The sequence below is a fragment of the Coptis chinensis genome, chromosome 8 (assembly GCF_015680905.1).
Source record: "Coptis chinensis isolate HL-2020 chromosome 8, ASM1568090v1, whole genome shotgun sequence".
Taxonomy (NCBI): domain Eukaryota; kingdom Viridiplantae; phylum Streptophyta; class Magnoliopsida; order Ranunculales; family Ranunculaceae; genus Coptis; species Coptis chinensis.
This window is the reverse complement of record NC_141463.1, coordinates 69,457,995-69,483,272: the sequence shown is the minus strand read 5'-3', so window position 1 is coordinate 69,483,272 and position 25,278 is coordinate 69,457,995. Positions and strand designations below refer to the sequence as shown.

The 25,278-nt window shown below is 35.7% G+C and overlaps 2 protein-coding genes and 1 pseudogene across 10 annotated transcripts; 1 reads left to right on the top strand and 2 right to left on the bottom strand.

Moving 5' to 3' along the window:
* On the bottom strand, positions 1-4,449 carry LOC147482690 (loganic acid O-methyltransferase-like; annotated as a pseudogene). Its single transcript, XR_015206972.1, has 2 exons — positions 4,199-4,449; positions 1-1,361 (listed from the first exon to the last, which is right to left on the bottom strand). The product of XR_015206972.1 is annotated as a loganic acid O-methyltransferase-like (transcript).
* Positions 4,450-5,376: 927 nt separating this feature from the next.
* LOC147482689 (peroxiredoxin-2E-2, chloroplastic-like) lies at positions 5,377-10,845 on the top strand. Of its 6 annotated transcripts, none has more exons than XM_086581458.1 (2): positions 5,377-6,150; positions 10,276-10,845. In XM_086581458.1, the coding sequence occupies exon 1, from the start codon at positions 5,474-5,476 to the stop codon at positions 6,140-6,142; it is 669 nt and encodes a 222-aa protein (XP_086437584.1). In that variant the 5' UTR covers positions 5,377-5,473; the 3' UTR covers positions 6,143-6,150; positions 10,276-10,845. The 6 variants fall into 6 exon arrangements, with proteins under 6 accessions (XP_086437584.1, XP_086437583.1, XP_086437586.1 ...); XM_086581457.1 differs by having other exon boundaries at positions 10,523-10,540; XM_086581460.1 differs by lacking the exon at positions 10,276-10,845 and adding an exon at positions 9,833-9,850.
* Positions 10,846-17,201: 6,356 nt separating this feature from the next.
* Positions 17,202-24,399, bottom strand: LOC147482688 (glucomannan 4-beta-mannosyltransferase 9-like). 3 transcript variants are annotated; one of them, XM_086577119.1, is made up of 10 exons: positions 24,147-24,399; positions 20,932-21,272; positions 20,738-20,836; positions 20,363-20,615; positions 19,256-19,366; positions 19,023-19,159; positions 18,521-18,634; positions 18,206-18,405; positions 17,884-18,078; positions 17,202-17,724 (listed from the first exon to the last, which is right to left on the bottom strand). In XM_086577119.1, the coding sequence occupies exons 2-10, from the start codon at positions 21,259-21,261 to the stop codon at positions 17,562-17,564; spliced, it is 1,602 nt and encodes a 533-aa protein (XP_086433245.1). In that variant the 5' UTR covers positions 21,262-21,272; positions 24,147-24,399; the 3' UTR covers positions 17,202-17,561. The 3 variants fall into 3 exon arrangements, with proteins under 3 accessions (XP_086433245.1, XP_086433246.1, XP_086433244.1); XM_086577120.1 differs by lacking the exon at positions 24,147-24,399 and adding an exon at positions 21,438-21,570; XM_086577118.1 differs by lacking the exon at positions 24,147-24,399 and having other exon boundaries at positions 20,932-21,666.
* Between the last annotated feature and the right edge of the window lie 879 nt (positions 24,400-25,278).

Genomic DNA, 25,278 nt, shown 5'->3' with positions numbered 1-25,278 from the left:
CATTTTTTTTGTATAAATTTTGCTATATGTTACACATTTACACTCGATCTAATGGTTGTATAGTACAAGAAATTGTACAAACTTAATAAGTTTCATCTTAGAGTACACTCTAAGCTTTAATTTTGACTAGTTTTTGTTAAGTTGTATGAATTGAGAGAAGACACAAAGATAGATTAAATAAAGTTTTACAGGGTTCCAAAATTCGAATTATGTGTTCTATTTCGTAAAGAACTCATTTGGCTTAATTTGATTGGTTCACTCTTTTAATTTATTGAATTTGAGTTAGATTGTATTGAGAAATACAAATTTTATTTTGCTAATGTTTACAATCACATAGAAATAATTTTAATATTTGGCTAAGCAAATTACTGATAATTCATGTCATATTTAATATTTATTTCATTTTTTTATTTGTTAAATCTCTTTTTGTATTACTGCGCGTCTCACTTTAATAAGTCGCGCACCACACCTCCCGCCTTGCACCTAAGGCACAAAAATGGTGTTGCGTCTTAGGTGTGCCTCAATGCCTTGACTACACAAGTTGAGATATATAAATTCTAGTATGTAGTTTAGTCCCACATTGAGTACGTAGGTAATAGTTTAAATATGTGTTCTCTCAGCTCCTTATATAAGGAGAGTGAGTTTTTTTGTAATGAGATATAAACATATTAATATTTCCGCTTTATAGAATTTTACGCTTCCCATGCTGACTATATCATTCAGACAAGCTCCCATGAGATCAAATAGTTTAGTGACAATGGACTTGGGAGGAAGGTTTTCATCTTCGCTAGCTAGAAGTAGCAGTGCCATCAATCCACCTGGAACAACCTCCTCCGATCTAGCTTTTAAGAATGAGCACATATCTTTTTTAAATTGAGTTGAATATGCCTCTACAACTTCCTTTGGTGCGTTTGTGTAAGAAATCCTCCCCTTATTCCATGCAGGAGAGCTTTTGTCTAGCAGATTGTGTGGTACCATTGACAGCCAATGGAGTGCAAGTGAGCAGTGGACAAAATGTAGAGAATCTTTAGGAAACAATCTGCCATAGAACGAACCTGGTACACCAGCCGCGAAGAAATCTTTGCTGAGAGGGATTGAACTAAATAGGGTGTTAAAGTCATTACCAACATGGTCGTTAAAGTACACTTGGAATTCAAGCATATGGTTCATGAGAATGCGACACCGTTGAACTTTTTGCTCTACTGCCTCTACTATATTATGTACCACGGAAAACTATTTGGACGAGTGGAACAACCCAAATCTGCAATGGTAAATGGACTCGAAGTGGAAAAATGTTCTATATCGAGCTTTTCAGCAATCACTTCATTGATTATTGTCTTGCCTTTATTGACTGCTTCTCCCTACATATCAAAACATCAAGTTTGTTATTACCTCAAAAATTTTATAAGCCATCACTAGTAGGGCCGGCCCTAGCTTCGGTGAGGCCTTAAGCGAAATTTTCGAATTTGAGGCCTTTTTCCAAACCAAATTTTAAGTTAGTTACTCATTTTTTGTTTGCAATTCTACACTACATAATAAGTTTTCTTTGCCTAATAGGATTGAAATTTATGCTTATTTTGATTAATTTGTTTCTCTCTTATTAGACTTATCATTTATGGAGAAGGAAAATTGAAAATTTAACCATTTGAAATTTGAGATATTTTTGGAAATTCTTTTTAACATAAGAGAAGGAGAATTATTACCTTTTATTAGGATACTTGTATCCAAAAATCTTTTAGTAAGATTTATTGCCTATTTAGTAGGAATTTTATGTTGGGCATAGTACGATTTTTGTGGAAATTTGAGGCCTTTTTCACTCGAGGCCTTAGGCCATCGCCTAACTCGCTTTGTGGACGAGCCGACACTAATCACTAGTTCACTACATAGGGTCCTGCACTCAGTGGCGGAGCCAGAGGGTCCCAGGGTACACCCTGATGTACCCTCAACTTTCTCCAAAAAAATAATATAGTTATCACTTAATCACGTATAAGAGTGTGTGGTAGAACTGAAATGACAATCATGATTGCATCCTCTTATTCCGTTCATCTTCTACCCCATTTCATTCTTCCTCTTCTTCTTCTTCTTCATCAATAAAACCACAATGACATAATAAGCCTTCTCTTTCCTTCACAACAAGAGGCACATACCCCGAAACGGAAGCCAAAACAACTAAAACCAAAACACCTGAAGATTCCGAAGACATTGAAAGTTTCAAAAACCGGCTTGCCCATATTTGACCAAGGTACAAAAGTGGGACATGAAAGAAATCAGAGGCAATAAAAGGAAAGAAGCCGAAGAAAGGGTCATCAGGTAATGACGCAAATGGGGGAAAGCATTGTTTATTCCACACGTTGTGCCATTGAAGGAACCGGTTTCGAGTGGAGTCTAGGTTGAGATGTGGTTCAGTAGGTACACTAAGCAGCTTAATGGCCGGCTAACTGGTCTTGGGTTAGCTGTGTTGCCTCTGGTGGAACTAGCATCTGGGAAGAGCGTGATCAAGTATCATCACTCCCCATCAATAGTTTTTATTCAGTTGTATTTCGTGGGGTGCAATCTCAACTATGTTCGTCAAGTTTGAGAAAGAGGGGGCCAACATTTGGTTTAATTCTCAATCCTTCTCCCTCCGGATAAATAAAAATGGTTAATTAGGGAAAAAATGTAGAAAACGAATTTCTCTCATTTTCTTGTTTATTGAAAATGAAGTAATGCAAAAACTTAAAAAGAGTGAGCAGATGATTTGAGAATTTATTTATGTACTATTATCACCAAAGATTGCAATGGGCTTTGAGAGATGGAGGTGTGCAATTGCTCAGGAGATCATATCGAAGAGGTTGTATTCATACAGTCTATAGTGTCATGCATGATACATTGCCCCAAATATTAAGTTGATCCGGTTGGAATTTGGAGATTAAAAATTATAACAAAATTCAGTTTAAATTGTTGATGGGTGTTTCCACCACTAACGGATGCAAATTCAGTGAAATTTTTGCTGCCATTTTAGAAGTGTGAAAATTTTGTTCCTATTTGCCTCTTATGGGAGGGATTATGGAAGTGGAAATACCTACAAAGTACAAACTACTCAGCAACGTCCTATTCCAGAATCTATAGCTAAGTTTACTTGGAAATGTCATACAGTTAAAAAATGTAGTTATCAGTTATCACTTAATTACATATACTTATCACCTAGGCCGGGTCAGTTGTTTTTTTGTATACTTGGTTGTCTGGGTGGCCCACCATCGTTCAAATTCCTAGCTCCACCACTGCTTGCACTCCTACTCATATTCTTATTCTCAATTTCACAAGTGTTACGAGTTGAAGTTCATCATTTTATAGTGATAGGTTGGAACTCCTAAAATTATTAGAAGAATTAAAACTTGCTGAAATGAGTCTGACAAAGTTTTTTTTTTTTTTTTTGAAAAATACCAGACGTTGGGACCTCCGTTTTCGAACATAACGGAAGTTGGACGTCCGTTCAAACTTATAATTAGACCCAAGCACTTTAACCATAAGTCATTTTCGTGTTTTGCCCGTTTTATTTTAACTAATTTGTAAGAGACATCCTATCAAGCACGTGATGTGCACGCAATCCACACACAATGACTTTGCGAGATCGACATTAGATCAACATCTCATGACTTGTTATTTGGCTCCATCTCGTGACATCATCACCTACTGCTCTCATCATTGTTATCATTAGCATTAGACCTCTACCCGTCGTAATACCCCAAATCATTACAGTCATTTACCATCATTACATTATTCTTACTATCATTACACCCTATGCCAGCTTAAACAACCTAACGCTTAGAGCTACTACACACGTGCTTATCTCAACCGCACATCTGTCCAGACCATCACACGTGTCCTACTAGATAAATACCCTGACTCTACTCTCACACACACAGTGTTGGATATGTAGACATATTTTTATTCATGAAGAGCAACCATTTCTATCAACCAAAACCATCCCCTTCCTTCACCCAAACCAGAGGTCCTATTAATCCCTGAGAATAAAATGAGACATTTACATAACTAGTGAAGCTTCTCGCAAAAGAAACTAAGTGCTACTCCGATCTACAGAGATCGAAAACTTAATTTCTATTGCAAAAACTACAATCCAACCAAATTACTACGCCAGGTCAGCGAAAAAGTGATAAGTAAAGATTAGCAAAGTGATAAGTAGTGTAGAAATGAGTACCTGATAAGAAGAATTTTTTACATAACTGTAAAGGCCATCCCCTGGATTCATAGAAATCGATTTGGTGGATGATAAGTTTTTCTCCTGTTCCATCTTGTTCTCTTTCTCTGTCTGCATTCTCCTGTAGGAAATATAAGAGCTACTAATTTGCTCTTGATCGATCTACAAATTTTTTTTTTTGATGAATTTAGTAAACGAAGTTTCCAAGTATTTCAGGCAATTTGACTTAATAAATTACTAGAAACAGGCCCGCAAATAAGAGCCAGCCAATACAATAACCATGGAGTAAGGCTTGATACCATAATCCTTAATCATAAAAGATAAGAAAGTCAATGAAGCATGTTATAACCTCAAGTTGGGAGTTGATTATGCCATGGTTTTCGACCACCAAAAAGCCTCCAGTCTGTAATAAGCTAGATATTCTTAAGATATCCACATATTTTGCAAGTAGATTCATCTTTAATGAGCTAGTGGCATCCCCTTATTTTGGATATGGAAGACCTAAATGAGTGTTGCTAGGAGAAAGAAGTAGTCCACCGGCCTTATCTATTTGGAACATGAGATCAACGAAAACCTATGGATATCTTGCTACATAATGAGCATATATCTTTAATGTGAACAATCATGTTATAACAACCTATACATAAGTTCAAGGCCACTGATGAACAAATTCTTCAGCAATCACAGTCCACTGCTGGCCATGATTTCACAAGGCCGATAGCTTTAGAGGCTCAATTTTCGGTATGGTCCTTCTCAAAATGTCCATCTCTTCAGTAGCATTTCTCTGCCATTCAAACCATTATACGCATTGCCGTGTATGTTCCAGGACTCCCCCGTCTCCCAAATCCAAAAGGAATGAACTCAAATCCTTCTCCGTCACCATTTTCAAATCTCTGTGGCCTAAACTTATCAGGGTCTACCCAATGTTTAGGGTCCCTAATTCCCTATGAATAGTCCATGCGTTAAACTAATAACATTGTGCCACATAGTACACTGATACCCCTAAGTTTAAATGATTCATGTGGCAGTGTGGCACTATCGGAGTATCAGTGCATGCAGTTAGTGGAAATAAACGAAGCCGAGATTCACGAGAGATTACGGCCCAAGTGAAAGTCGGATCATGGGCTTAGCCCACCCAACAAAAAGTCAAAATTCAATCTCTCACCTGACAGTCTGACACCACCATCGAATCATCCGCCAAAAACTCCAACAAAATATCATTCTTCCCAGTAACTTCCTCAAAACTCACATTTCCAAACAAAACAAAAAGAAAAAATGTCAATGGCCACCACTACCATCACAACTTCTTCTCCTACAATGGCAAAACTCTTCACTTCAATCTCACCCCCTCGTTTTTCCTCAAAACACACCTCTTCCTTATCTTTCCACTCAAAACCACTTCATTTAACAACAAGAAGCAAAAGAATAACAAGAAAAACAACCATTTCTGCCACTATTTCCGTAGGTGATAAACTGCCAGAATCAACTTTCTCATACTTTGATACTTCAAATGAGTTACAAACCATAACAGTTTCTGAACTAACAAGTGGTAAAAAAGCAATCTTTTTTGCTGTGCCTGGGGCATTCACACCAACTTGTTCTCAAAAGCATTTACCAGGCTTTGTTGAGAAAACTAGTGAGTTAAAAGGAAAAGGGGTTGATAGTCTTGTTTGTATTTCTGTTAATGATGCTTTTGTTATGAAAGCTTGGAAAGAAGATTTGAATATTGGGGATGATGGAGTTTTGCTGTTAAGTGATGGGAATGGTGATTTTACTAGAGCTTTAGGTGTTGAACTTGATCTTAGTGATAAACCTATTGGTTTAGGTGTTAGGTCTAGAAGGTATGCTCTTCTTGCTGATGATGGTGTTGTTAAAGTTTTGAATTTGGAGGAAGGTGGGGCTTTTACTTTTAGTGGTGCTGAAGATATGCTCAATGCACTTTGAACATTTTGGTGAGCTTTTTTTTTTTACTTTTACTTTTGAGTTTGTTTCTTTGCTCTGTCTTTTTACAGTTGGGAATTGAGTTGTTGTTTTGAATATGAATTCTATTAATGTATTAGACATTTTGGTTTCTTGATGTAATAAGATGAATTTTTGGGTAACATGCAGTCTTTGAAATGAGTTTGTTTGTTCTTTTTTTATGTTTAGTATTGGCATTAAGGAAATGATAGATTGATTTGCTTTGTTATAATTGTGAAACTCAAGTTTAGTCTTAATAATGCTGGTACTGTATTACTATTACTGTGAACTTAATGATTGCAATGAGGTATGGTTAATGGAACTATCATGAGTTTCTGAGGTGTATATGAGCTAGTCGAGATAAATCAGTAAGAGCTCTAGTGGCAGTCTAGCAGGGGCGGCCCTGAGTTTCGAGGGGCCCTAGGCGAGTTCTGGAGCCTATGTAATATAATAAAAAGGAAAAAAAAAACACGTCTCAATTTGATGGAGAAAATGATCTAGTTGTTGTTTTTGCACTGTTAAAAAAAAACTTTATTTATGGTTTGAAAGTATAACATAAGCACTATGGGTAACTTTTAGTCAACCATGAAAGTTGGAGGACAGTACAAATAAATGTAGCTGCAAAAATAATCACAACTAAATATCCTGTCAAAATTGTTTGTGGTCTGGCTTATTACATGTGGACATATGGCACAGAGTAGAGACTAGAGAGTTAATGGGGCTTGGCATGGCAGAGGGACCAATTTTGGGCCTAAAAATATTGAAAATATTGAGTAGACTTGAAACAGGCTTTGAGTTGGATAGTAGACTTAAAACGGGCTTTGAGTGGGATATAGTTGGATCTGGGCAAGTTTGGCTGACTGGGGGCCCTATTTTGGTCTGAAAGTTTGGGGGCCCCATCCAGCCGCCTGTGTGGACTGTCCTCAGGGCCGGCGCTATCTAGTGCAATACTAATGGAAGTATGAATGCTCATAATGCTTCGATTTTTATATCTCTATTAATGAAATTGCCATGTCAGTTCATAGCGTGTCTGTAAAGTTTCTATTTAAGTTTGATGACACTCCTCGCAACACCGGGTTATCAATTTCTTTTAACAGAAAGGAATGCACTTTTTGTCTGCAGCATTTGACAGTGTATGTTTGCTATCTGAACACCACAACTCTTTTATTTAGTTCTACAAATAATTTCCCTTGTAGGTGGTTCATGATGCATTGCCTTGCAATGTGAAGTGTATATCTTAACCCTCCTATGTGATGGAGCTGAAGACTCAATATAGAGCTTGCATGCCTTGCATAAAAGATATAACATCATCATTGTAGTAGTAGATAATATATTTTAAGCATGTCGCTCTTGTGCTTAGTTCTTGCTCTTGATTTGTGTGTAAAGATTTTTAGATTTAGAAATTTTGGTTCGCCGTTTGCCTTTATTCTGGTGATTTGTCAGTCATGGAAAACTTGATGCTCCTTTTGTATTTTTAGCTCTCAACTTTACTTGTTTTCTGTTTTTTCTTCACCCTAAAATCTCATCCTCTCAAGGCAACATAATGTATCTCATTGTGGAAAGCAGTGAATTAGTGTAGTAACTGATTTTGGTATAGTGATAAAACCTTGATGATTACTAAGGCTTTCAAAGGACTTCGTGTCTTCGCCCCTAGGTTTTCCAAAAAAGGACGAGGCTTTTAGGGAATGAATTTTCTCTCAAAGGCTTGAGGCACGTTCTGTCCAAGCCATAAACCTTCAGTGGTCTGTGTTACATTTCGTTTTTTTTTACTTATATTTTTCGTCTTGGTATAAAGAAGTTTCATTAATAGGAAGAAGAAGTGGGCCGAGATATTTGATAGCCTACAATACAAAGACAACAGACTACAAATAAAAGAGCCTAAGCTCAAACTGAATAACCAAACCAGGAACAATAGATGATCCCATCTAACAACAAAATAGTCAAAGGGACAAAGTCTGAAACTCTTTATACACCTTATACAAATATACCCTAACACCACCTTAATAATAACGCTTTAATAGACATAATGATTCTGTAGTCGTGTAAATTCCTTCAAAGTGCCTCCTATTACTCTCTGTCAGTGCAATGAAATTATGGCACTGGACATTTAGTTCAGTACTTCGGTTTTGGGTTGTCTTCTATATCTGCCTGAAGTGGAGTGTAGTTAGCTAGCTGGCCTTCAGGGAATATTTCAACAGGATGGATAATGTTTAAATCTTATGCAAAGAATACGTTAGGCTTACTCTTTAGATATAACTATTATATCTTTGAGAACTGAGATTAGTAGTTTAAGCTTGGTTTTGTGCTTTCATACTGTGGTGAACTTTTCTAGTTTGAGATAATCAGCTCAGAAGAATGCAATAAAAATTCTATATTCTCTTTTCTAACCTCTCCCAGGTTTCCAACGAGTCAATTATGATGATGATTTGTGGAATTTGTTAGAAAGCAATTTTGTTTGTAGATATTAAATCGCGATTTTGAGTGAATTTATTGGTAAAACAATATTAATTTTGCCAGTGGTAACTATTACACAAAGAGTTCCTCTCTGAGGTTGAGCTAAACTACCTGAGTGAATTTGGTTTGTCAAGTCCTGCCCGTGATTTTATTTTAACGTGACTCACAATTTATCTGACTCAGAAAGGAGTGCAATGATATGCCAGACTACGTTACTGACAAAAAAAAGAATGAAGAACACTATGTTATAAAGTCCTGAATTGGAGGGTGAGGAGTAATTTTAAATTCTGAAGTTATAGATATTCCAAGTTGGCTAGCTCTTCCCTACATTGCATTAGCTACTACATAGGAGTGAGAGAAATGGAAAAGACCTTAGGATGCGTCTTATTGTTGTCAAATAATTTTCGGAAAATATACACAAAGCAAGAGTACTTATTGGACAAACCCTCTTCTCTGATTTTGAAGAGATAGACCAGTGGTTCATCTTTTGTTTGTTTTTTGTTTTAGTTTTGCTTTCTTTGTTCTGTTTTGTTTGTTTTTGTTATTTTATTTAGTTTTCCTTGCGGTTAAGCTGGAATCAACATGAAGGCCTTTTGGCTGCACAAACATTCGAGAGCTGTCCAAGTGATGACAGCCATTCTTGATAGAGGAAACTTTTGATTAAGAAATTATGGTCATCAGAATTAGGTGCTGTTGAAGCACCTAGCGTATTCCTGGCATTGCTTGCCCCCTTTTTTCTCAAGTTGATAAATTTTCATGCTGTATTTCCTAGATTTTGGTTTTGATAGGTTACTCAGAGCCCCGTGTCTCTGTGGAGATGCTTGAGAATTTTATCTTTTCAATAAGCAGGCATCAAGCTTGCAGAGTACCTCCCTGGCTCGTGGTTTAAGTTCTGAAGCAAGTATCTGCTTGTATTGAACTATCACAACTCCCTCCAAGGGTTCTTTTAGAAACCAGTTGATAGTCATTTGCTCCTCCCTAGCTCGTGGTTTAAGTTCTGAAGCAAGTATCTTCTTGTATTGAACTATCACAACTCCCTGCTTATATTGATAATTCAAATTGTGAAAATGTCATACTTGTATTGCAAGAGTTCAGGCTCTGATACATCTCTTCCTCACTTTCAGTGTGATAGACGTGGTCATTAGCTTAACAACCCTGTGTTAAGTTGAATGGTCAAGACAATGCCATCAAAATAACTTTATTGATTAGAATATTTGTTAGGTGGGAGTGTTGTTACTTGGGAAGGAGGTTGAGATCCAAACCAGCCAGTATATGTGAAAGTGAAAACAGTGAAGAGGAAAATAGAGCACACGATGTGTCATTGAGTGGTTTAGATGAAAATCTTTGTCTTGAAGCATGAGAGTGTAACCATAGGTACACATTACTGATGATCTGCTGAGCCAAGTGGAGCAACCAGCTAAGAACTGTGAACATACTGGTAAAGGAGTAATGTCAGATAGACTCTGCCCCCAGCTAGACAAGCAAACTTGGCTTGCAAGCCAAGAGTAGTAAAACTCAGGTGTTCAGTGGTTGGTGGTCCCTCGACAAAATCTTTGCTGCTATTTCGAAGTTACTCTAATGTAATTGAATTGAACCACAACATGATTCTGGGAGTGAAATATGTAGTTGGAACTGACCAGATTCCTATGCCTTGTCAAAATCAGACAAAAATTGCTCGGGGCAATCGCTTGCATTGTACCACGCAAAAACATTCTCTGTAGGGGATAAGGTGATTTACCCAGATGTCCATATTGGCAAGCCTTAAGAAATACTCTCTCAATCATGTATAGCTTTTGAATGGTACTCTGTCTCTCTTTTTAATGTATGTGAACTGCCAGTACCACATGGTGTTGAGTGTGGAAGGCATGCAAGGAAACAAACGTGATAGTGAGAGTTCATTTGCGTTTTCAGTATTTACATGGGATGTCATTGGGAAAGTATGTGGCGTATGCAAGGCAGATAAAACAGGACGCAGTGTACAAGGCATGTGAAGGGAAATATTGATGTTCACACTTCAGAGTAGATGTCAAGTGCAAAGTTTATGGTAAGCATTTTTTGGAAGTGATCTATGGGATTGCTAGTGCCTGTAGTGGAATGCTGAAAGCGCACGAGCAAAGTGTTGAAGTCAGGGTGGACCGATTACTGGCTCGGTTTTGATATACTAAACGGATGTGAAAGCGAGCTCAGGTTTTGAACACAAAGATGATTGGAAGCTTGCACTTTTTTACTGGAAATGCGATTGGGCTTCGTATGTGCAATTAACCACATTTTCGTTATGGTTAATTTTTCCTTTCAAGATCTAAACTGCTGCAACTTTTAGACTGCACGTCAAAATTCCATAAAATTGATATTTGGAAGCGTCACTGATATATTAAATATCTCAGTATTTTTGCTATTTTTAAGTGTAAATACTAGATGTAACACATTGAGTGGTCATTTAGAGCTAATTTGGTTGAAGCTAGGAGACGGGTTGTTATGGAGTACGAAAGGCACATGGAGAGGACTTAAAAAGGATGAATTATGAGAATTCCTTTGGGCCCAAACTTGCGAGAGATATTATTTGCTCAAGGATGGTCCTTCTGATGTTCATACAGCTTGAGGTCGCTAGGCAGAAACTGAAACATGATGCTTCTCAAATCCATGTGAGTTGCATACATGCCACTTCGCTACGAAATACACTTTTGGTCTAGGGGATGCCAACTTTAAAGTACACTTCTGGGAGTGCAACAACATAAGCTTATCAAAACACATTATTATCAACCGTTTCAACTGCTAGACTGTTGTGAGTTTAATATGTTTCCTGTAAAAGTACAAAAACAGCATTGAGATTAATTGATGGTTGTCTCAAATCAGGATATAATTAAATGAAGATGGATGAATATAATCATGTGTGATTGTCTAAAACATCATGTGATGATATTAAAGAAAAGCAATTGTGTCCAGAACTCTACATGATTATATGACCATAAAAAATTGGGCTCTTCATGTTATAATATGTCTGGCAATTACGTACAAACCAAGCACCCGTTTAGATGGGGGACCATATGATCATGATCATGAAGGTTAATAATACCAAATCAGATCACTTAAGCCATGGCAGCAGGTGTTGTACAGAACTACAGACCCAAGAGTGACAACTCTGCCTTGCTTCCCTTCTGTTAGTCTGGAATGTTGGATTATCTTAAGGCGTGATCCTAAGAATTTCTGAACTTTTGTAAGTTCACAAGTGCTCAGCCTCAGTCATCGAGTCATATGGGCCAGTTTATTGAATTATATTTGTACCAGAAAATTGTAGGCATGCATGTTATGTTCATGATTAGAACGAAAAGACAGAAATTAGTGAGGATAATGGCACTTAAAATGACGCCTTGAGTGCGCTTATTTAATGACAAAATATATAGCCCTTTAGTATGATGTTTAGTTATTTGGTATTTGAAGGTTTAGCTGGAGCTTTGGCTGGCAGCCTTTTGAATAAGAGATAAACTACTTATTTTAGAGCTTTAGAAAATTAAGTGCATCCTTTTGATAATCTTTTTCCTTTACATGCTTCCCTATATTGCTAAATTTTAACTTAAAAAAACAACATATGAAGGTGTCAGGTGTGCTTCTTTCCAAAACTTTATTTTTTGTCACTACAATCATTTTAAAAGAAAAACAATCACAAAAATTTTTCCATGAATTCTTATTTATCGTAATCATGGACTAAATACAGAATCGCGTATTAAACCGTTCTTTTGTGTATTCATATAGCTTCAACTCATCAAAAGTCTTTCTTTAGAGGGGCTGTGGATATCAATATCACTCGTGCTTTTTCTAATTCTAAAATTTTATTCGACAGAGCATGTAATATTTTTGGTCAGCAACATTGCTATACTGCTAAACAACGTCAGAACGGTAAGCCAAGGTGTATATTTTCCATACATGCCAAGGTCGGTTGATCTAAAGGTCCTCCGCATATATCGGAGTCCTTGACAGCTTCAATTTACAGATTTTCTTAACAGCCTTTCTCAAGTCTCAAGTCTCAAGTCTCAAGTCTCAAGTCTCAACCATCCATCCAGATCAAATGAAATCAATGAAACACATTAACATTCTAAATAAGAAAATGGATGGGTAGACAAGTAATTTTTACATTTTTTTTTCAAATTGAACCCAAAAATATCTTATTCATCTATCCTCCCATTCTCTCCCATAACCAAACGTCTTTGCCATCTATGTTTCTCCTCTATCTCGACCTCTCTCCTCACAAACTCAAAAAGATACTTCTTACTTTTTGCTCATCTACTTCTTGACATTTATGCGTAATGCGTTCACTTTGTCCTCCCTCCCAAACAAAAAAGAAGAAAACTATGTAAAAACTATCTAAGTAGTTTTTTTTTTTATCAAGTGAAAATTTTATTAATAACAAATTTTATAAATAATTAAGACAAACGTGAAACTACAAGTCCTTTATGAATAACAAATCCTATCATCTTAAATACAAACTTGTTCGAACCAATTGTCATATTTGGGGATGCTTGTGCAAATTCAATTATGCTCTCAACACGCCATACAAGAAACCATATACACTATAAAAACCACATATTTTGTACTTTTCTTCTATTGAACAATAACATTCTTTTTCAACAGGGAGTGACGTACTCTCAAGGACAAAACGGTCGAAAAAGTAACTTTCAACACCACTTTTTTATTTTATAAGTCACTTACGTACAATGACTAGGTAGATAAAAGGTCAAGAATACTCTTGACGCGAAAAAAAATAGCTCGGATAGATGAAAGGAAGTATACCCTTGATGCAAAATAATAAATGGCCCGGTCCAACCGAAACGACCTGGTGTATATAGTATGAACAATTATTGTTTATACCTATTTGGGTATAAACAATTTGAACAATCACTGTTCATACATTAACATGAGCTATAAACAATCATTGTTCATATCTCAACATAATGTATGATCAATAAAAACACCTATTGGAGTATGAACAATCATTGTTCATACATCGACATTGTTCATATTTCAACATGAGAACAATCAACGTTCGTATAAATAATCATTGTTTATATCTCAACATGAACTATGAACAATTATTGTTCATATCTATTTGGGGTATGAACAATCACTGTTTATACCTCAACATAATATATGATTAGTAAGAACACATATTGGTGTATGAACAATCATTGTTCATACATCAATATAATGTATGAGGTATATTTACCTATTTGGGTATGAACAATCACCAAATTTCTCTGTTTTATAAATATAACGCAGAGGGGCAAAACTGGTATTTAAAAGTAAATAAAAATTTATATGCTTTATATCTATATTAACACGGAGTGGTAAAACATGTATTTAAACAAACTAAAAAGGCCGGGCCAACTTATTTTGTCTTTGAGGGTTACTAAAATTGAAATAGTGAGTTCGTGGGTTACTTAATGCTGAAATTTGTTCTTGTGAGTTACTAAAAAAAACGGTATCCTCTAGAATTGCTTTGGCCTGAAATTGGTCCTCCACACTATTTTTTTGCTCTTTCAAAGCCATGCTCCATTAATAATCTTCTCCAAATAACTATTGCAGATTTAATATCACATATGTAACTTCAGCTTATGACATATGTGTAATAAAGATAAGATTTGGAATTAACAATTCACTCACTGTTGGAGAATGAATAAAATAATTTTGTAAATTAAATTGATCAATTCCAAATAAATCACTAGTTCAAAGAGCCAATACAACCAACAAAATAAATCAACTACAACCGAAATTTGATTAAACCAAGTGGAAGAGAAAGTTTCTTGTTGATCAATGGCTTCAAAAACTTGTCTTCATTCAATTCAATGGGGTTGAGATCACTACGGATATAAAAAAGTCAGTTGAAAGAGCTTTGATATCATGAAGCTTCTTTTGTTAAGATCTCCTTGTTCATTCTTTGTCAGAGCTTACAGAGGGATTCTCCATTCTTGAAGTTTCAAAAGGATTTTAAACCTTCATTAAATTAAATGAGGTTAACCAATGAATAAAGTGGGGCAACCAAAAACTAAGCAACCCTATTAATTTCACAGTTAACAACATGCAAGACTTTAAGATACAGGATTCATATGATCATTAGGATTGAGATAATTTTTTTTACATGGTACATGTTATTAGGGAATTATGTATTTTTCTTGCTGAGCAAATCATAGTGAAGTCTTGAGCAATTTCAAGTGGGTAATAAGGTAATTTGCCTTATGTACACTTTTTAACTTGTTTCATTTTACACGTGTGACTTGCGATGGTACATATTTCAATTATAATCCAATGTAACTTGGCGTGATAAAATTATCTCACTACACAAAAAAAGATACATATAAGATCTATCTAAATAAGTCTTTCGTGTTAGTTATTTTTTTTTTTTCCACTGAATAAAATGACATAATTTCCAGTCTTAAATTAAAACAATATAGGGACAACACCATAAAGCTAGTCGTTGACCATGTCAGTGTTCATAATAACAACAGGGGCTATAACTCGAAACAACACTGGAGAAGTTGTTGGTTGAAATGGGGAGTGAAAGCTACAACCAAGACAATGAGCATGACTTTGATATATATATATATATATAGTACTCTTAATGCTTTCCATTGACTTTGTTATAATATGGATTATTCCGTTCCTAGGTGTTTTAGTCGTAATGAACTTCCCAAAAAGGTTTTCAACAACATGTATTTGTGTGATGGTTCATTCTTATAATCACATCTTCTTCACATTATAAATATAATTATATAATTTTAAGTTTGGAACGTTTCTGAATTTATTCTTAGATTCATAACGACCACATTTATTTTTATTCTTTTCAATATAGAAACTTGTGTTAGAGCTAAGTGGTAATTAAAATATAGCATATCAATTAAAAAAAAAGGTACTCAAAACTTTCTATAAATTTTGCAAATCAATTAAAGTTTATAACGTAATTTTAAATATATTATTTAAAACTTTTCAAAATTCAATCAAAATTTCTAACGATATTTATGGAATTAATTGCGGCTACTTAAAATGTATCTAAAATTGAGCAAATCAATTAAGATTTATACTAATTCTCCCAGAAACAAGCTTGCTAAATTTGCATTGCCCTTATAAAAATTAGTTTAATCACTAGTTTCCCAATATATACAGTTTGGCTCACATACGGACGGTATGTATACGAACTTGAGTAACAATAGGGCAGGCTACCTTGACTATAGTACAAAATATCATGATCTATCGAGAAATCAACAAATGATAAATAAATATCATAATATGCTATTTGATGTATTCTACTGTAAATAGCGGTGATACGATATTGAGGCTATTTAGAGATATATATATGGCGATATATCGATGATATGAACCAGTTTTGGTTGACAGTAACAATATTATAGTATTTACCATTACATGTAAGTAATATATCGTGAAATATCATCAATTAGATAATATATGCTGATATTTAATTTGTTGATATATCCATAATATTTGCAAATGTTCCAATGTAAAGTATCGCCTACACAGAGTGATATATCCACAATACGTATTGAGAAATCAGGGTCGATATATCCCCTTATCACCATATTTTGTATTATAAATCGAACAGTTAGGATTCATTTTTTGTGCTATATTGTATTGAAAGTTTGAAAATCAAATGTAGATTTCTGGTGTTCAAAAGCAAGGCAGAAAATTTCCATGTTTGGCTATATATTGTGTACCCAAAAAACTGATACATATCGGAAATATCAGATTTTTTTTTTGTGAACCGTTAAAAAAATCACTATATATATATATCTCTAATATGTTGGATATATCGCCAATATATAAGATTGGAAAATGCGATATATATTGGCGGAAACTATAATATTAAGTGGAGATATATCGAATATTTCCATATCAAGTACCAAAAAACCGATATATATTGACAATATTTCAGAAATATAGACTATATTTTCGGCCTTGTTCAAAAATGATATGTTGCAATCCTTTCCAATATTTTTGGCCTTACGCTTCATGACTTCATCTCAAACTATGGCCCCCAGACCCCAGTGTCCATTACATGTACGCGAGGAGTAAATTCTGCACTGGCATGTTAAACTGTCTTTTTCTGTTTTTTTTCCGATAATTGCATGTTAAACTGTCTAACCACAATGCAGAGACAAACCAATGAGCACCCAACTAAATATGAGGAAGGACCTACCGTATAAAAACATCATTAACCTCACCCATAGGCCATGGAGTGTGGAGGTGTGTTGGTCATCTTCAATACTAAGAAACAGCCTAGTATCTATTCTGGAATCATTTCTCTACAAAACAAATATTTGAAGAACTGGAACCAGAGAAGCAGCTAATGGTCACATTATTTCCTCACGTTCTCCATGTTTTATATAGTCGTGCTCATATTGGAATTATTTTGTTAGAAAACTAACCAAAAATTGAGTGTGCTATAAAAGTAGAGAACATCGATTAACATGATCAGTTCTGATTGCATCAGTTTATCAGGAACTAAGTGAATTGCAATGTGCAAGAAATGTGGTTAAATTAAGTATCAGTTCCAAGTGCCTCAGAAATTCACTTCTAACATGCTTCATGAGAGAACAAAGAAGAATTGAGTTCAGACCATAACACTTCTCTTTTCTGCAATCATTAAAGACACCCTATAATGATCTATACAACATCTCAGCTCAAAATACCCATAGGCTGCTTCAATTCTACATTGTACTTGACCCTACTACTCTCCTTCTCGCCAACGTACTTATTCCTTTCCTTTTCAATTTTCCTCCTCTACATTAATCCTAAGCTCTTAAATTTTCACAGGAACACATTTCAGCAGCATCAAATCGCATCCATGAACTGAACAGCCTTCAAAACTTTAAAGTAAATCATAAATAATCTAAAATGGTAATCAATGAACTCATTGATAATGTGTTCCACTCAGCTCCATTCCTGGTTACATGTTGGGAACAAATGTGCCAACATAACCGAACCCGAGAATGAAAAAGGTAATGGCTTGGAGGTACAGGTATATGAAAAAGTTGTTCTTCCCAAAAGCAAGATCGTAGGACGCACAAAAAAAGATATATGCTCCAACCACAAGCTCAAGCAAATTGAGTCTGTTGATATTCCACCACGAAAAAAAGTTGAGTCTCAGTGAAATGTGTCCAAGGCAGAAACAAATGTAAATATGCACATCGTAAGCAAGCAGATAAATCTATTTAAGATTGATTGATACTTACTGAGGACTAGATAATTAAGATTAAAAAATGACATACCTGTTTCCGATCCTGATCCGAGGTTTTTTAAGTGCTTTGATGATCGGTTTTATCTTGTTAGCATCACCTAATTTCTCTGTGACAATCCATTCATTTACTCTCCCTGTCTCCAGCAGTCCGATCAAGGTTGCTTTGGTCCGGTGCAGAGACATAACATTCTCGAAAAGGATCCAGAAAAACAGTAAGTGGACAGACCTGCAATGCCAAAGATAGCTATCAATTCTTGAGAGCTGAAGAGAAGAAAGTTCAGCACCTTGTGATTGTGCCTTTTTGTCTTGAAGAGAACTGCAGAAGAAATTTACAACTGGAAGGGAAGGTGCACCTTGGAGATCCAACGGCATTGAGAAGGGTAATAATGCAAGGGATATAAACCGCACCCCACATTGGAATCTCGACTTCAGGAATAAGCACAGTTGTCGGAATTACAATGCAGTAGAAGACAAATGTGACAATGTGTGCTATGATTTTCCGAACAAAGAAGAAGCTATAGATCACATAAAATTTCTTCCACGCAGTTACTTTCTGCAGTAACACAATATGCAAAAGATGGTGCACAGGTTAATATATACTAAATTTCTTACATTCCTTAAAAGTATGTACCGAAAAAATAGAAACAAAGAAAAGATCGAATTCTGACCTTGTTCCTGATAATTTCTATTGCCATTTTCCTAAACAGATTGGCTGGTCCACAAGACCATCGATGCTGCTGATAGCGAAAAGCCTTAAAAGTACTTGGCAATTCACTTTTCACCTGTCAATAAGAGCAAATTGGTTTATAAGTTCACTCAAGTATGTTGGAATTTTGCGCATTAACAGAATTAAAAAAGAGTGATTTCTCAATGTCCATTCATTTTGCAATGCTAATAATTCTTGTTGCTCCTAATGTTCCTTGAGTGGTAGCATCTAATCTATTAATGACTCAAAACGTATAGCAGGCCACAGATCATATATAACCACTTAAGATATCACCCAACATCGATAACTAAAGGTTTCCAAAGAAAGTAAATTAAACTATTTTCCATCTAACTAGGGTTTAAGGAATTAAAGGTGAGCTCAAAAAAGATCCTGGAATACACAAAAGATGTAGATTATTGCTTATCTATAATGAAAAGCCTACATCAAAGAGATAATCACAATACCATGAGATCACCAAGATACACGAATTTCCAGCCCTTGAGACTTGCGCGAACAGCCAGGTCCATGTCCTCCACTGTTGTCCGGTCCTTCCACCCTCCCGCCTCATTGATGCATGCAATTCTCCACACTCCAGCAGTACCTTAATATTTTTTTGTAAATTTTAAGCATGTGATTTTATTTTAGTCATCGTAATTAAGATAATATATAAGATAACTATTATCAAGTGGCGTTATACCATTGAAACCAAAGAAAGCATATGTGGATGACCCAACTTCTTGCTCCACCCTGAAATGGTAATCCAGTGACATTTCCTGCATTCTTGTCATCAAGCACTCATTGGAGTTCACTGCAATCACCAGGAAAATCAGCATACCCTTCAAATTAGGTACAAGTCTACAACACAACCTGGGGTCAGGTTCGGTTCAATTTGAACTCCCGAAGCATAAACAAAACTTTCTTCTCTAAGTCTGAATTTTATTAGTATTACTGTATTAGTACAACTGTACAAGGTTTATCGAAAAAATAAATAATATTAGTTCAAGACTTCGGAATATCCGGAATTTCGACAATTCGAAAAATTGGAATTCCAAATTTCTCAAAACCTGAAATTTTCAATGGAATTCTGAGAATCTATCAATATTGAGTTGGGTAAATTCCTGATTCGGCCATGATAATGTCATTTTGTTCTTAATCCCAGCCATGATAATGTCATTTTGTTCTTAATCCCAGCCATGATAATGTCATTTTGTTCTTAATCCCAGCCATAATAATGTCATTTTGTTCTTAATCCCGGCCATTGTCAGCAACTTAATGCAAAAAATTGCTGACATTATTCCCTAATTGCTGATAAAATGCGCTGAGTTGCATTTTGTGGCCGAATTAGAAACACATTGAAATTATCATAGCCGAATCAGAAATTTACCCTATTGAGTTAGGAGTGTTCCAGAAAATCTATCAATATGAGATTGTGGAAATAACAGAAAAGTCAAAATTTCAGATCAAATTTCAATTTCAGCTCCACAAAATTCGAGGATTCCGAAATAATTGTCTATGCTTGATGCTTCTAAGGTTAACAGTTACAATTCCATTAATCATGAATTCATCATCGTATGATCGTATGATCGTATGATACTATCATCAATGTGGTAGGACCCACTTAGCCATCGGCACTAAGGACCCACCTCATTGTCCAATTCCCAAGCATTCAGCAATAACTCACTCCACAATAAATCCAGTAACAGACACACCGACACACTCTTTTCAGTAAATACATTAAAAAATGTCTATTATTCATTAATAGAGTAATTAAACCCCATTAAATACTGTAACAAAAAAAACTTACCAAATTTCCAACGTGCTTGAACTAAACCAATTTCAGGGTTGTGCACAAGAAATGGAATGGCTCGCGATAGAAAATCAGGTTCAGGTTGGAAATCAGCATCGAATATAGCAACATAGTCACATTGTTTAACGTAGCTACGTTTCAATCCTTCTTTAAGTGCACCTGCTTTGTACCCGGTTCTTTTATCTCTAATTTCGTACTTTATGTTAATTCCTTTACTTGCCCATCTTTGACATTCTAATTCCACTAAATCCTGCAAAATTTCACATCCACATTTCACAAAACTTAAAAAAATGTTAAAGTGCTTTTTTAAAGCACCCAAGTTTTAAAGAAGGAAAAAAAGAGAAAGAACATAATCAAAAGAATTTTTTTGACCTTGATGGTTGAGTCTGTTGAGTCATCAAGGACTTGAATTATGATTCGATCAGACGGCCATGATAAACCGCATGCAGCTCCGATGGAGAGTTGGTAAACCTGCATTAAGGTGTACAGGAAAACTACATTTCTGAGTCAAAAGTAGTTAAAACTTAAAAGTAGTGCAGAGAGAGTAGTAGAAGAAGAAGAAGAACCTCTTTTTCATTGAACATGGGGATTTGAACAAGAACCATAGGGTAGGATGAATAACCCATCTCTAAATCATCTCTCATGGGCTCCCATTTGTAACGTTTTTCAGGTTTTCGACCAAAGAGCTTAACAAGAACGATCACTATTCCCATGTAAACTCTTTCAACAAAAAGCATAACCACAAAAGCTAAGCTTACACAAAGCAAGAGTTTCAAGACAGGAACAATCAATAAAACTTTAATAAGCTCCCAAATTACTCCAAATTGTGATGCAATGTCGTTTCTGCTACCTTGAAATGACTCCGGAAGAAGAACTGCTGATGGAAAATGATCCATTTTCTTGGTTTCTGAATGAAAAACAGGAATGGGAATTGAAGTTTGTAAACTATAGTAGATTATAAAGATGGTAAGTTTGAGATAAAAATAGCAACAGTCTAATTAGCTATCCTATTACTTTCTTTCTATATATATACTAATAAGAGTCTGCTTCTGAATTACAGTAATGGACGTACTGTGATTTCATTGACTTTGCTAATTAAAAACTAAAACCACTCAAACACCATTACAGAAGCAAAAGAAAAAAAATCTCTCAGTAATACAAGAAAATCCCATTTCTTGTTTGACTCTTGTTTTGTCTCTGTGCATATGAATTACTCTTTTCCTATTTGAAACAGGGCAGGTTCTTAGAAGAGAAAAGAGGAAAAATGGAGACAGTTCTCTTTTTCTCTCTCTAGCTATACTGTTATGAAGAACAAGTGTTGTGGGCTTTATATGCATGGTAGGCTGGTAGCAAGCAAGAACACAAGTCAAAAGGTTTTGACTAAACACCGGCAATCTTGCTAAGATTTTGGTCAAATTTTTATTAAAAGAAGTAAAATACCATAAATATTTTGTTACTAAGAAAATGACAATATTCAGCTAGCTATTCATTGCTGAAAATGTTAACGTGTATGCCTCGCTAGATTTTTGTAACAATGATCACATTGAGAGTTACATGATCCTTAGTCTAGTTGATCAAATTCTTGTTTGATTGGATGTCTGGCAGGCCCCAATGCCCCATACTATTCCACATTTATTTCGATGTTTGGTACTTTAAAACAGGTTCTGCTACCAGCCGAGTCATTTGCTCGATCATCAGACTGCTGATCAGAGAACAAAAAACAAAAGAGTAAATGGTCATCAGACCTCCTGAAATCACTCTTTCATTCGAGTTTCTTATTTCAGTCACTAGAGGAAAAACCGTTGAATTTTGGAAATGATATCCTACCGACTATTTTGGAAATGAAATGAACTTGATACCTTATTTTTTTTAATAATTAAGATTTTTCAGCAACATGAGAATGAATCTAAGCCTGTTACTTACACAGTTTCACTAGCGAGTTATATGACCGTTATGTTGTATTAAGTACATAATGATGTGCTATTTTACATCTAAGTGAACATAATACTCTTCAAAAATCACCATATGGCAAGGTGCCGTACTTTAAGAGGATTGGATATTTGGATGATGGATTTAGGGATCAGACAGCAGCAAGAACCATAAAGTCTGGACTGAAGCGGGGGTTTTGTCGTGGGCAGATGAATATATTGTATTAGGGATGTATCACGTTTCCTAAGCCCAATAACCTCAGGAATTCAGGAAAGGCTTAAAAAGTTATTAAAAGTCTAAAGCCAAGTCTAATGACTTTTAAGTTCAACGTTGAGCTTTCTTAAGGCTATAATTGTCGTAGTAATCGCCGTCATGATTGTAGTCACGGCGTCATTCTAGGCGCTGCAGGAGCAGCCGACAAACTAAGCTTTAGTCAAACACTACTGTAGAGAAATGAACAACATATCAATCTATCTACGGGAAACAAGCTAGAAAGACAAGGCTGTAATAGAAATAAATCTGGACCTACTTTAGGCCCAGGGTTTCATTATCTGGCCAACCCATGTTTAAAGTCGTAAGCCCAAGGCATTGACGTTCAACTGATGTTATGGGATTCAGACTTCATTGAAGTCCCAATCTGACGACTTGAGCCTTTGCCGCCCTAGTAAGGCGTTTTACCAAATTCATGAAGATGTTCTGTACTTCAATCCGTAGAAATTACTGTAGTGGTAGTGATTATATCTAAGTGAATAAGGTAAAAGTACAAGCCAAATAAAAGCCAACAGTACATGCTGATGGAGTGGTTGCTGCATGTTGCATGTGGACTCAATGCGAAAAATTCGAGAAGGGTATAGTCGTGATGGTTGTCTCCAGTGTGACTCGATTAGGAGCCTGTGTGATTCAAGTGGAGCTCGTGTGTTATCGTGTAATTGATCCTATGGATGTCGTTCCAAATGGGAGATTGTTGGGGGTGTGTGGAATTCGAGAAGGGTCTAGCCGTGATGGTTGTCTCCTGTGCGACTCAAGCGCCTGTGTGATTCAGGTGGAGCTCGTGTGTTGGCATGTAATTGATTCTATGGATGTCGTTCCAAAAGGGAGATTGTTAAATAGTCCCACATCGCCAAGAGATGAAACAACCACTAAGTATAAAAGGGAGATTGATTTAGTTCTGGTGGTTAAGTGGGGACCACTGTTTTAAAAATCAGTCTAGGCGGTCTCTAGGCGCTAGGTGGTGCCCAACTGACTCGCCTAGGACCAAGTCGTTTAAAAAATCGGTGGACCGACTAGGCGGTACAGTCATTTTTTTTTGAATGATTAAATGTCGAAAATTAAAGGCCTGTGTAGACTTAAAATTTGAATGAGTTTAAAAGACTAAAATCTAATGTAAATTATATGTCAATATAACAAAGAATATGTATTTATATGAAGTCAATATTCTTCAACCATTACGCATTTTTGTAATAAGTATCTTTATTTGTGTTTATTTTTTGAATTATGGTAAATAATTTTCTTCATTTCTTATAGTATAGGTGTGTATTACTATATATATTAGGAAAAAAAACCGCTTAGCGCTTAGCCCGTCTAGGCACTGCCTAGAAAGCCTATGTGCTAGGCGCTCTCCCACCGCCCGACTATTGCATAGCATTTTTTAGAACACTGGTGGGGACAATATCAATGCTAGTGAGATCTGTGAACCTAACAATTGAAATTGCCAATCGATTGTTCTCAATTAAGTTGAACCAAGCACAAAATTTTTTAACGTCTAGGAAACATCCACGTCACTACCTAGCTCAGGTAGTGAGAAAAAAAAATCACTATATTAATCAAACAGTTACAAAATAGGAATACTCACAAGAGGGATCAAATCCTATGATTACTAGAATACCGTAATCCTCAACATTGCAACCTTTTTGCCTCTTCTCACAGAAACAAAATCCACTCCTTTCGCTTATCAATCAAGGAATTATCAATCAATAGTAATAGAAGGAATATAAAGTACTCAACTTAGTGATCTCCCCCTCAACAATAGGATCACGGATCACTAGATTGACAAGATGAAAGAAGTCTTTTTCTAAACACACTCGGGTATCTCCAAAATTCTCTACAGAAAAAATGTACTTCGACGCCGTCTCATCCTTAAGGCCAAAAAGGCAACCGCCTAAGGCCACACTTTAAGGAAGGCCTTGTAATTTCCTATAATTTTATAAAATCTCTAAAAACTTTCTTAAAAATAGGCCTCCATTTACTCAAATTATGAACCCAAATAAAGAAATTATCAAAGATAGGACTCTCAAGTACGGGTGAACATAATAAATCTCCAAAAACTTTCTTAAAAATAGGCCTCCATTTACTCAAATTATGAACCCAAATAAAGAAATTATCAAAGATGGGAATCTCAAGTACGGGTGAACATAATCTTATGAACTCCTAATTATTTGGCTTACAGCTAGTATGTATATTCCTAACAAATAGGTCTCCTTCTATAATATTCCTAAAAAAAGGTCTTTCTTGTTTATTTCAGACAATAACTTTCACTTTGTAGATTTTTTTTTTTATAGTTAACCAATGCCACATTTTGAGCTTCCGCCATAGGCCTCAAGTTGGGTCGAGCCGGCCCTCTATATCACCCCTCAAACTTCCAAGATCAAATCAGTTTTGATCACAATAAAAAAGATTTGATATCCAAAAAACACCTGTTCACTCCCTGACTAACGGACCCAAAACATGGTATAGTCACGAAACATTATATATAGGCTTTTCAAACTTCATGGCTTTTAAGGAATATAATGATATGATCATGGACTCTTGGTTCTGGCCTCTTTGGTAATGAAATCTGAAGAAGAAGAAGAAGAAACTGATGGATTACAATGGTCAAACTATCGAAATTGGCCAGTATATATTTGCAATGGATATAACAATTAAACTCATAAATTTCAGGGAGGATTCACATTATGGCTAATTCAATACAATTCAATCATAACTGA

Coding starts and splice junctions, on each gene's coding strand:
- LOC147482689 (XM_086581458.1), top strand. CDS start 5,474: ATGTCAATGGCCACCACTACCATCACAACTTCTTCTCCTACAATGGCA.
- LOC147482688 (XM_086577119.1), bottom strand. CDS start 21,261: ATGGATCATTTTCCATCAGCAGTTCTTCTTCCGGAGTCATTTCAAGGT. Junction 19,160..19,255: donor TGCTTTCTTTGGTTTCAATG/GTATAACGCCAC, acceptor AAAAATATTAAG/GTACTGCTGGAGTGTGGAGA. Junction 18,635..19,022: donor TGTATCTTGGTGATCTCATG/GTATTGTGATTA, acceptor TCTTATTGACAG/GTGAAAAGTGAATTGCCAAG.